Source organism: Pleurodeles waltl, chromosome 4_2, assembly GCF_031143425.1.
Source record: "Pleurodeles waltl isolate 20211129_DDA chromosome 4_2, aPleWal1.hap1.20221129, whole genome shotgun sequence".
Classification (NCBI taxonomy): domain Eukaryota; kingdom Metazoa; phylum Chordata; class Amphibia; order Caudata; family Salamandridae; genus Pleurodeles; species Pleurodeles waltl.
In genome coordinates this window covers 338,839,463-338,851,732 of record NC_090443.1, presented here as the reverse complement: position 1 = coordinate 338,851,732, position 12,270 = coordinate 338,839,463, and the positions used below count along the sequence as shown (strand labels likewise).

Genomic DNA, 12,270 nt, shown 5'->3' with positions numbered 1-12,270 from the left:
ACAACGTGTGGTGGTTTGGGTCCCACTTGTATACATACCTTCTAGAGAGGTGATATGGAACCATTGTCTATGGTTTCAAAACGGATTTGGGTTGGATTCCTTTCAAGTGGCTTTTTCAAGCTGTTCTCCAGGCACAGATTTTGTGCAAAGTAATGTCTCTCGCAGCAGAAAGCAATGAGGCTGGCCCCAAGCAGGAGCATCGCAAACATGAGCACAATGCAGTGTAATTTCTCTGCACTAGGCGTCATCAATCTTCCTGAATCAGGAGTCAGAGACAAACAAAAGGGAAGGCTCTGCCTATAATCTTTCCCGAAAATGAACAATAGAAACCAGAACACCGCCCACAACCTATACTATCTACCAAATGGCAGTGTTCAAGAAGAACTAATCAACATTCCTTTGGTAACAAGGCTTTCATGGAATTTCTAAAGGGAGCTCTGTCTTAATCCTCTTCACTTCAGTGTCTTGGTCATCCAAAGCAATGCAGGTAAATACACTTACTCTCTCTGAGGGAAGCTGTCCTGAGCCTCCATCTTGTGTTAAGCTAAAGCAGAGCCATGTAAAATGGAAACCCTGGTCTCTATGCAGGGGGTTCAAGTTCCTTTTTGTTCTGCCCCTAGTATAGCCTATGTGCTCCCGTTCTTAGAGCCCTCCTTCATTGGTTCTGTATACAGGGGCCTCATTCTCAGATGTATATACCCTAGGCACTGTGTATGCAGTCCTTTTAAAGAGTTCTTAGTGCTGGACTAGGTCTTCTATGCCCTCATTCGCAGATTACTCCATCCTATGCTAGTGTGTGAGATCCTCGTCTCAGATTTCTTCAACCCAGTTGCTGTGCATAAAGTCTCAGCTCTCACATTCCTCTGACCAAAGCATAGTTTACGAGCTCTGTGTTCCTGGATTCCTAGCCTATGTTCCTATGTAGGTGACCCACACATGCCGATTCTTCTGCTCTTGGATGGAGTATAAGGTAGCCATTTTTATATTTTTTTTCAGATTCAAATGAGAGCCTATATTTGCAGATTCCTCCATTGCCATATGTATCAAGTCCTGTACTTAAGATTCCTCGTCTACAAGCCTGAGTATGAGATTCCTGTGCTCTATTGCTTGTGTAAGACATTGCCAGTCTCAGAATAATTCAGACCAGGCATATATGCATTAGGTCCCTTGTCCTTTGTATATGTACACACTGACATATTTTGCCCAGGGCCCTTTGAGTTCACTATTCTCAGATTCCCCCACCACAGGCCCCATGCATGAGGTCTACATGCTCATATCTCTTCCAGAGACCCTATGCATTAATTAGGTTTCCATTCCCAATGCCTTCCTCCAAACCCAGAGTAGGAGGATCTTGTTGAACCTCATGTTTTTGCTTTATTATCTTACCTATACGAGGACTGCCTTGCCCATACATATCATGAGTTATGTCCTATCCTAATATCCCTTGGATGCCCTTTGCTATTTCTGTACTCTCACACAAATATTGTTGCCATCATGTTCTCCACATTACTATTTTATCTCCACAGTCAGTGGTGCCCTTATGTTTGCTGTGCTGCCTTCTTGTTCACCTTCATGAGGTCCTCGTTACCCTCAGAGGTCTCCCCTTTGGTGTACGAGTTCAGCATGTCAGTTAGCAGCGAGACATTGTTGTTCACTTCTTCTATGGCGTTGACCCGTTTTGAAATCTTCTCCATCCGTTTTTGATCCTAAAAGAGTCACAACGATGACAATTAGCAATATTTTCAGACATGATGCCAAACCTACAATAGCCCAAGGAACAACATAAATAAATCATACTGAGCTTTGAGGGCACAGAGGATATTAAATTAAAATAAGCCTGGTACAACAAACTGTTCAAACTGTACTCTAGGGAACACACCGATTTTTTCACTCTGGCTCTGCCTAATTTGCAGTGCCGAAGAGCCTAGGAAAACTGTGCTTCTCTACTCTTGCACCCATGCTTGGCAGTTCAACTTCAGTCGGCGTGGCTTGTAGCTCAGCTCAAGCTGGCCTGTCATTTGGCTCAGGTCTGTTTGGCCTGCTAATGGCTCAGGTATGGTCAAGCCCTTCTTCTGTTTCATCTATTTTTGCCTAGCTTGCTCCTCAGGAATGGTCATCCCGACTTGTGGCTTAGCTCCTGGTTGCCTCTGGCCTGGTTGGCTTACGCCCAGCGTCTGGTCTTTGTGGCTCAAGACTGGTCAGCCTGCCATGAGCTAAATTTGTGATGGATGCTCATTTTCACACTTGGGAAGGAAGGGATGCATGCTCTAGCAGTCAATGGACCGCTCATGCAATCGAGATTCAAGCCCTGGATCAACAAAGACTTTTTGACACACACACTCTTTCTAAAGAAAGCAAACATTCTCCTTTTAATGTAGGATCTAAACACAGAGCCATCTAACAGTCGAGCGTAGAAGGCACTTACCTCTTGCACCATCTCCTTAATGAGCTTGTTAGCGGCCCGAAGGTCCTCAGGGTGCGAGCTCTTAAGTAGGCGCGCTAACATCTGCAAAAGAAGAAAGCAGGGGGAAGCAGACCACAGTGAAATATGTGCAGTATCTTCATTGCATTTACTATTCCAATACACTTTCACCCAGTTGCAGGGAAGGCTCTTGTATCTGCGTTGCTTGGAAAATGCCAGTATCCACCCCACTATAGTTTGCACATGCTCACAGTAGTGTGAACAGTGTGACACCAACCTTCCAAAGCTTCTCCCCATCTCAATGCTTCCTGCCCAAAAAGCCACAATCCTGCTTGCCTTGGCTCCAGTTCAGTTGGACAGGGTCCTTTTGCACCAGGCATGGGAGGCCAGCAGAGCGAACAAGCTGCCAAGTGCCCAAGCTTACTGCTAACAGAGGGCATATTGGATTCTCCATCTCGAGTCACTGATTTTTCCTATGGTGATTATGCTCCTGCAATCTACTAGAAGTGTGTTAACAACTAGTTTAGTCACTGGATATCCACTTGACGCCCATCAAAAGGGTAGGATCTCCAGTCATTTTGTGTTTAAACTAAATTCTGATTCATTATGAGCACCTCTAATGCACTCTTCTTACACAACTTTGAGTATAACACCTATGCCAATAAAAAGAAAGGACAGCACTGAACATATTACAGAAGTGCAAGTACATAAGTGATCCACAGTGATTACTATTCCTTCATCTACTTTTTCTGCCGCTGGAAGTGCTGGGATGGTGGAGGGGGTGGTGGGGAGTTTAACTTCAGGTCTACTTTTGATACTCCAGTATTTAGTGAAACCCATCACTGTATCTTGGTACCCCTTCATTTTATGCATCTGCACCTATAGAAGCCTGAGCTGGAATGGTTCTGTAATAACCCACACACTGCCTCTACTCGCTTCCAACAATGTCCACTTTTATTCATTTACCTTAGACTTCTCCTCATCATCAAAGATTGCATTCCGTGGCCGTGGTGGAGGTGGTGGAGGGATGAGCATATCATCCTGAAGAATGGGGTCATCTTTCAGGATGCCTGCAATAAAACGTTAATTCTATAATTCGTTGAAAAGGCACAAATTAAACAAAAAAAGACCTATAAGACTGAATGTCATTATGGGGTAGGCTCAAACTTCCGGAGTGTGAAAAGTACAGTACCTGGTTCCTAGCAACAGTGCAATCTTCAGACTATGTGTACAATAACTGGCACTGGCATTTAAACTCCAGAAACCTCTCCTGCTCCCGCTGGGTGTGTTGATTCACATGCTAACGCGTAAAGGCGCTATATCATTTTATTACTTCCTGAAACTTAAACAAGGTAATTCATCATTCCTTGTGTTTGTAAATGTGTACACTGGACCATACGATGTGCTTTCTTTCGAAGATTAATTTAAAAACTTTTCTAAATAAAAATATCTTAAATAATTTTTCAAAGTCTCACGTCTGCTTAATATTTGGTTGACATCATTTAATAAATGCCTTCAAGCACACAAAATTAAAAGATACAAGATTGTTTTATTTTCATGAGGTGTAGCAAAAACCTTTTGTTTTAGTGCAATTCCAAATAGTTTGATGGATTCTTGGAAGGTCGAAAGCGAGCCCTGAGGAAGTGGCAGTACTCTGTGAAACACGCATTGGTCCCATGTAAAATAAATTGGCTCCTATTTTGTGGCTTGAGTAAATTCTATACTGCCACTTCAGTCAATAATATTTTTGGCAATTGGACTTCTAACAAAGTTTGTGATCAATCCATTGACAACTCTGGAGTTGAGATTCAAATCATGAGGAATACCACGAAACCCTGAAGAATAAATAAAGAGGACTTTAAAGACCGGTACAAAAAAGTGGGTGGAAATGTATTTGAAACCTGATGGATTAATCCTGGAGTCAGTAGAATGACAGTCCAGGAGTGTTTGAAAACCGATATTCTTGAGTGTGTTGGTTTTAGAAGGTGTATTAAGAATAATTAAAATGAAAAATTGATATATAAATTATGATACCATGCAGTAATGTGTTTCGAAAGAAATGCTACCCTCGTTTGGAGATTTGTATAGTGTGAGCCATATAGGTTATATGGCTTAACAGGTTTGAGCAAGTGCAGGGCCATAGGACCAGAGTAACACAATTTGTTCTGGAAGAATAATCCAACTAGCATTCACTAGAACTTGTTATTGTTCCTACTTCAAATCGTTATACACACAAATGTCAAATGATGGGCAAATACACCCAATTCACTGTTTAAAGTGGTCACCTCAGAAATCAAAGGAAAACGGACTTTGTATTATGCTCTAAGAAGTATGAAACTTGCATAATGCATTTGTACACTTCTATATTTTAAAGTGCATAGGATACAGGCTTTTATTTACAGTTTCTCAGTGAAGTTCTAAAATAACTACATTGTCAGCCTCCTTTCAATCCACCTTATTAAAATATGTATTGCCTTAATTACTTTTACTTTAACATGTGTGTATGTAGGAAGGCTACCAGAAACAAAGTATTTCCCTAACAAGAAAAGTTTGAATATGCCCCCTATTTAGATAGCACGGTAAAATTCAGGATCTCAGTAAATGAGTTACTGTTGCTGTAAAATGGCATGCCTCAATCAATCAAAATGATGTGGCTATCAATGGAGAAGGCTCATGGAGAGACGAACGGTAACTATTCACCCTGTTTCTTCAACATCTGATAGGCTTCGGCAATCTTGGCCTCATCCGGGAGCCCCAGGGTCCAGCTATACATCAACTCCAGAATCTTAGACTTCACTTTTTCAGGAGAGCGTCCTCCAAGGTACTACGAATGAGAATGAGATGGGCCAAAGCCATGGTTAGTGTCCCCAAGATATTCCAAAATATTAATAACAAGAATAAGAATGAACAAGGAAGAGAGCAGAGCATCCTACCCAGTACAAGAATAAGTATAGGGGATACAAAAGTGAGAGAGAGTAAGAGCATGCTCCAAGGTACTAAGAAGGAGAACAATTACTAAGGCCAGATTGAAATGTTAACCAAGGGACTCAAGAGGAGAACCAAGGTAAGCAAGGCTAGAACCAGAGAGTCCTCAGAGTTTAAGAAGGCTAATGAGAGCAACAGAGCAAAAATTAAAGTATTCTAACAAGTACAGAGATGAGAAATAGTGGTCATGAAAAGGATAAGACCATAACAAGGAAATGAGGAATGTAAAAATGCTTGAGAGGATGACCCACACGACGTCCTGAATAATGTTTTAACAAATACCCAGAAACTCATGGCTTATCATGTCCTACCACTGAACTACCATTGGAGCCTTTTCCCACTACAAAAGACCTTACCTTGGGTGACACCACCTTGATCAGCTCATTGAGGAAGCGGAATTTCCCAACTTCACTATGGAATCTTTTGCCGCAGCTCTTCATGCAGGTCTCCAGCACCTGGGGAAGAGATTTGGGATGATACAGGCTTCAAATTATAGGAGCCCTTTAGCATATACTTCGGTCTGCCATGAGAAATCAACACAGACAACAAGAAGACAATGACCTGGTGCAGGTTCTTCAGGGGGACCTCAACACATCCTGTCACCTTTAATCTTGCACATCCACAAGCACTCATTAGCCAAGTGTAACGTAAGGGAGACCGAGAACTGCTTAGTTCTGGAGTGGACCTTAGCACTTAATACCCCTTCCAACAACACTCTACAAAACTACTTACAAATGCAGCACTTGAGAAGACAAATCATAACAGGAGAAAACATCAGGGGCGTAACAAAGGCCCATGCAGCCCCAGCGGTGTGGGGGGCTCAAGAGCCCCAGTGGGACCCCTCAGCACAGCATCTGGCCTGGGTGAGTCCGGAGGGTGACTGCCATGTTCTTTGCAGGGGGTGGGTGGGGGGGGGGGGGGGGGGGGCTTGCAGTTTTGTTACACCCCTGGAAAACATTTTTATATATATATATATATATATATATATATATATATATATATATTTATATATATATATATATATATATATATATATATATATATACATACATACATATATACACAGACACACACACATATACACACAGACACACACACACACACACACAACCTCTGATCATCCACAGAACAAGAGGGGAATCACATCAAAAGTATGTTGCATCCTGTTTCATTTCTAACTAACCACAAACTCAACAAGCAGATTAGGAAAAGATAACATTTTCTAGTCACCTCGAGAACTCAAGCAACCTACCACTTACAGAATCACCCACTTGTCCAGCACCTAGGGCTACCAGGAGGAAAGCAGGAGGCAAACCTTACCACCTTTTATCACCATCACCCAATGGCTCTATACTACACAACCACACTTCATCCACCAAAGGAGAAGCAGGATTAAAAACCGCCTCAAGATGGGTGGGGACCCCTAGAGCACCTTCTGCCCATAACACAAACAAACTGGCTGTGTATCATTAGAGAAAATGAGAAACAGGGGCATGGCATAGCACTGGAATCCAGTTGCTATGCTATGGAATGGTATGGCTAACTTTTTTGAAAATGGGAAACAGAGAACTGTGCAGGTATGATACACACGGTATGACAAAGTTTAGTGAAAACAGAAAATCCTCTGATTTGTGGCAAAACTGCCAATGTAGAAATACAATCCACAAATGTATGTACCTCTCCCACACTATCCCAGTAGAGTTTTCTACTGATTTAGCACTCCCCACTCTTCTTCACATCATGCTCTTACTGTCTCTTTATTGTGGAATTGTGGATGAAATCTTAGATGCATCCACAAGGGGTCTACACAGTGCCAGATTAATTCCCTGAAGGGACATAGGAAAACAGATTAAGAATGCTGTCCGATCCAAACCACAGATGTTCAAGGTTATGACTAGTGCGCTGAAAACTATTTAGGTCCCCAAAATTCGAAGGATGCACATTGTTTTAAGTAAAGTGAAAACAACTTGCATCAGCTGATCCTGCGTAGCTGTTTATGTTTTTCTGTTTGCTAAACAGGTTTGACTTTGCAAACAACCACAAGGCAGGCTGACGCTTGATTTGGCACACAGGCGGTCATGCCTTTCGTCCGTGGTACTGCCCTTCTTCAGTGTGGTGTCATGGAAACATTTATTTGGACTCGAGATTTATCGCCTGACACTAAAACTAATTTGATAAACACAACCTTGGAGACACGCCATACAGTAGTAGAGTGTCAGATCTTTCCCTCTAGACTGGAAGACACAGTACTCGCTCCCCGTAAACAATTGTCAAACCCACCCAGAGCCAATAGCCACTTTTCTGCTGTGTCAGGGCTTCAGCTGACTGCCACCCTCCTCTCATTTTCCATTTTGCTAGCTCATCCTTTAGTAACTATGTGCAAGGGTGAAACTTCCAGGAAGTTGAAATACAAGGCATCATTTATACTCTGGTCTCTACGAAAACAGCACAGACTTGTATTAATTTCAGCAATATGTGAGCATTCATCGCAGGCTAGAAGCTGTGATATTCAAGAAAGTGGGCACCCATAGGAGAGTCATTTGTCGAGGCATCTTTTGACAGTTTAGACCTGTGCATTTTTTGTCAAACCATTAAGTATTTCAGTACATAATTTACATCTGTGTAGCCGTTAGGGCCTACCAACACTGTCAGCCCTTTAGTGGATTCTCCATCATCTGAGCACCCTTTTGCATGAAGCTGGGAAAGCCATAAACTGGATCAGTGATATAATCGTTTGAAAGTGTCTTTTTTTGTTGGTGTTTGGACGACTAGGGGTATTAAAGAGTTTTTATGTTTAAGATATGAAATGATTTTAGTTGAGTTAGTAGGAAATTAAAGTTAACAAGATCTAGGACTGTGGTTTTTTAGCTTTTGAGTTCTGTAGACCCACACTGAATCACTAATAGTAGCTGGGACTTCTGCCCCACCTAAGCAATTTCTACTACCTGAACCTCAAAACAATACATAACTACAAAGAAAAAAGTGTAGGCCAAACAAATACACACTATATGGAAATTCAAAATAAACAAAATGTAAAAATAGAAAATATTATTTTAGGGTAGGTTGGAGCTTTTCAAGGATTCATTTTATTTCTAAAAGACAAAGTGATATGCTAGGATCTAGCATTTCATTTTGTCTTTTTTGCTTCTAATGTGTAGGTATGGATTGTAGGTACATACTAGTGCTTCAACTGAGGTCACCAATAGCCCTTATTAGAGTCTACTTGCTGCACTCATGCTGCTCTGACAAAAGTATACTGGCTTACAAGGACATTGGTCTGGCTATACCAGACTAAGGCCCCCATTTTGACCCTGGCGATCTTTTGACCGCCAGGGTTAATGTGGTGGTATCACCGCCAACAGGCTGGCGGAGTATACATCCACATTATGAGTGTGGCGCGTTGGCCTTTGCCAACCTGCCACATCTCCACTCATACCGCCATGGCGGTATGAACCGTCGGGCCGGAGATGTACATCTCCAACTCGGTGGTCCACACAAGACCGGCGGCGCTAAGGCTACAGGTTTATGTCCCCCCCAAGCAAACACCTGACCCCCCACCCCACTACAGTGACAGCGCCTCTACGAGTAACATCGCCCCCACGCCCCTAGAGTAACAGCGTCCCCTAGCGTAACAGCGCCCCCACTCCCCGCACTCATGCGCACATACACCCACATGCATATACCCATCACCACCACTTCCATACACACTGACATACACACACGCATTCACACTAACATACTCACACACATTCACACATGTAGACACAACACCCCCGCCCTCCCACCCCCCTCCCCTTTCAGACGCCCAACTTAATTTGTCCGGCGAGGAGGTCGTCTGGCAGGGAATGGGCGCTGCTACTGCCAGCAGCGCACCGCCAGGCTGTCTGTTGGGTCAAAATACAGCTGGCAGCGTCCTTCTGGAGGGGCAGTGCAGGTGGTAGCACCGCCCAGGCGCCTCGACAACCAGGATGGTTTCTGCCGGATTTCCACCCTAAATGTGGCAGAAATCCAGCAGTAACCCTATTATGGCGGGCGGAAGACCGCCAGCACTGGTGGTCTTCTGGCGCCCGTGGCTTTGGTGGTCTTGCTTTGAGACCGGCAAAGTCAATTGAGGGCCTAAATCACCTGGGGGATTTCTGATATAAGTGCTATCATTTTGATATTTGACACCTACTGTAATCTGCCTCTGAGTTGTTGATAGGCGATGTGTCCTTTATTGTCGCATGCTACATTGTACAATGGCTGTTTCCTTGTTCAATAATTCAGAGAGGCAGATTTGTATGTATCTATATGGTATTAACTATACACATACATCAACTAGCTAAGCAGGCAAAACTGTAGCATTTAGTAGGTTTGTTGGAGTGAAAGCTGTATGGCTTAGCTAAGCTATTTCGCACTGGACTTGTACATTTTCAGTCTTTTTTCCCCAATGAGCTTGAAAGCCATGCCCAAGGCCTAAGTGGGCAGGCGTTTAGGTGGGCAGAGGGACAGGGTGGCTGCAAAAAAGTAAATAAAGTAACGAAAAGAAGCGGGTGCCAGCACAACATCTGCCCCTACAACCTGTACAGGCCAAGGAGGAGCAAGTGTTGTGTACATTTCTGACCACAGTTGGTGAATTTCACCGGTTTTGCATGTTTGGGCCAGAACACTGAAAAACAAAAGTTAAGTCAGTTATGGTTCGGCAAATACAAACCAGGAGAACTCCTTTAAACTGCCACTTATTTACATAAAGAACCCACGTTGCCCCTGCTCAGTTTCTGGTCACAAAACTTGCGGATGACCCGCACTGCATTAAACAACTTTACCTCCGGTGAGTGTATGTTGAACTCTCAGACATCCACATGCTTATCTACCTCTGCACTCTCCAACTTGACCTCTTAATTCTGCTCATGTGGAGCAGCAGAGGATGATCCTGCAATCTCTTCTCGAATTTATGGTGCAAATGGAGCTATGAGCAACATTATCACCTTTGCAGGTCTTCTACTTCTCACAAAATGGTGTTTCTTCTCACTGCTGTCAGGAAAAAGGGTTTATTCCTGCTGAAAGGTTAACTGAACTTTTAACCAATTAAAAGTTCAGAATGATCTTCATTTTAGAAAATAGTTTACCGACTACACAGAACACCCTCGAATAACAGAGGAAGTCCTGCCCACACAGCAAGGCATAAAGAGTCAGTGGTCTCACATTAGACTGTGGGCTTGGCGCATTAAAACAAAGTGAGTGCACTATGAAAACTTGTGCTTAAACGGTCTCAAAAGCCGGTCCACAAATAGGTGGAAATTTGTACCTAAACGTGTTCTCAGACCTCACGCTCGACATACAAAAATTAAGCCAATAATCCACATCCTCAGTACGGAAAGTGTGAACTATAAAAGGGGCCCCAAAGAGGGACCAATACTTTTTTATTCAGATGTCTCATCATCGAGCCAGAGGACTTGCCACACACAAAATGGTGCTCATACTCTGCAGCCTGTGTTGAGACCTTGGACTAAGAAAGGGAAACCCAGAACAGCTCCACCAGTGTCATAGTTTGCTGTCTCAGCACAGAGGTCGCAGATACCAGGTGCCATTTTGTGTCTTGCAAGGCTACACCCTCGAAAAATATTCTACGTACTCTGGAATGCAAACATTTTTTTTTTTTTTGGAATCTATGGGAGTCTCTTTGAAAGAACCCAACTAGGATGGGCACTAGTTGGGTTGCCCCACTTACCCTTACTACCCTTACTATTGACATGGCTTTTTACAAAGATTTTAGGATCAGGCCCCACAGCCTGTAATGGCGACCGCAAGACAAAATGTTCTCTTGTGGCAAGCCAATTGGGAGTTTTCAGGTGTGCGCTCTCAGTTTTGAGATTGTGGACAAGAAATGGACAACGGCACCAGAAACCTTCCACGTCTAAGGGGAGAACTTTATTTTTTTTAAATTCAGGACCAAGTGTGAACCTTTTGTGGGGTATCTGTTCTGATGACTAAAACAGTTGAGACATATAAGAGTATTAACCCTTCAAACCAACCAGGCATGTTTTGTTCTAAGACACATCACTCAAAAACTACTTAACAGATTTACAACAAACCAACAATAGCACACTTTCTGAGTAAGGTGTTATACACATGCCAAGTTTGGTGTAAATCTGTTTGGCAATTTTTGCGTTTGCTCTGAGTGAAAAAAATCTTATTGGAGTAAAACGGGAAAACAAGTTTTCGGCAGATTCACCTATAAGGACAAAAGTTAAAGGTAAACCAAAAAATATCCCTTTAATGGAAAGTGTGGCTGCCAATGTTTAACATACTGGTGTTGCTGCCTTTCTACTAGTACAGTCCTATTTCTTTACGTATCCCACACCCAATATCACAAATATCAACTGAAATATCTAATGGTTGAACACTATTCGCACTTATAACTCACAAGCTTAAAAACACACCTCTTGCCTAGCTTATTACCACCTCACTCAATGTCTACATATGTCTTCGCATTTTGACCAGACACAATGCCTAGACTGTTCATTAGAATTCTCACACTGTACTGCAATATCTAAGGCCAAGATATGCTTAAGGTATATAAAAGCTATCTCTTGCTTCATTGGGGTCCAGCCTTCTCAGTCAGATGTCGAGTTCTGAAGCACCTGTTAAATTCAAAGTCGCAAAAACAGTGCCAACACAAACTTAATTGTCTTGGCTGGGTCTTACCGTTAGGGCCTGGACTGCTTCCCATTCCTGTGGTGACTGGATCTTATGTGCCAAGAGCCGGGTAGCAAGCTGGGGGCTGGAAAAGAAAAGCACTAAATTAGGGTGTTGTGGCCAGAGGTTCAAACTGCTCAACACACTGGAAGCACCAAAGCATGTGCTATGGAAGGTGATGTGCT

At 43.0% G+C, this 12,270-nt stretch overlaps 1 protein-coding gene and 1 long non-coding RNA gene across 2 annotated transcripts in view; one reads left to right on the top strand and one right to left on the bottom strand.

Annotated features, from left to right (window-relative positions):
• LOC138292664 (uncharacterized) overlaps positions 1-12,270 on the top strand; it is a 360,464-nt gene that overhangs the window by 155,589 nt on the left and 192,605 nt on the right. The gene's annotated exons all lie outside the window — the stretch shown is intronic.
• GGA1 (golgi associated, gamma adaptin ear containing, ARF binding protein 1) overlaps positions 1-12,270 on the bottom strand; it is an 85,224-nt gene that overhangs the window by 57,399 nt on the left and 15,555 nt on the right. Inside the window, exons 3-8 of the mRNA XM_069231375.1 lie at positions 12,095-12,170; positions 5,764-5,862; positions 5,123-5,246; positions 3,389-3,492; positions 2,426-2,506; positions 1,569-1,706 (exon numbers count right to left, since the gene is read on the bottom strand). Of these exons, the coding sequence (XP_069087476.1) occupies positions 1,569-1,706; positions 2,426-2,506; positions 3,389-3,492; positions 5,123-5,246; positions 5,764-5,862; positions 12,095-12,170 (622 nt within the window). The remainder of the gene's footprint in view (positions 1-1,568; positions 1,707-2,425; positions 2,507-3,388; positions 3,493-5,122; positions 5,247-5,763; positions 5,863-12,094; positions 12,171-12,270) is intronic.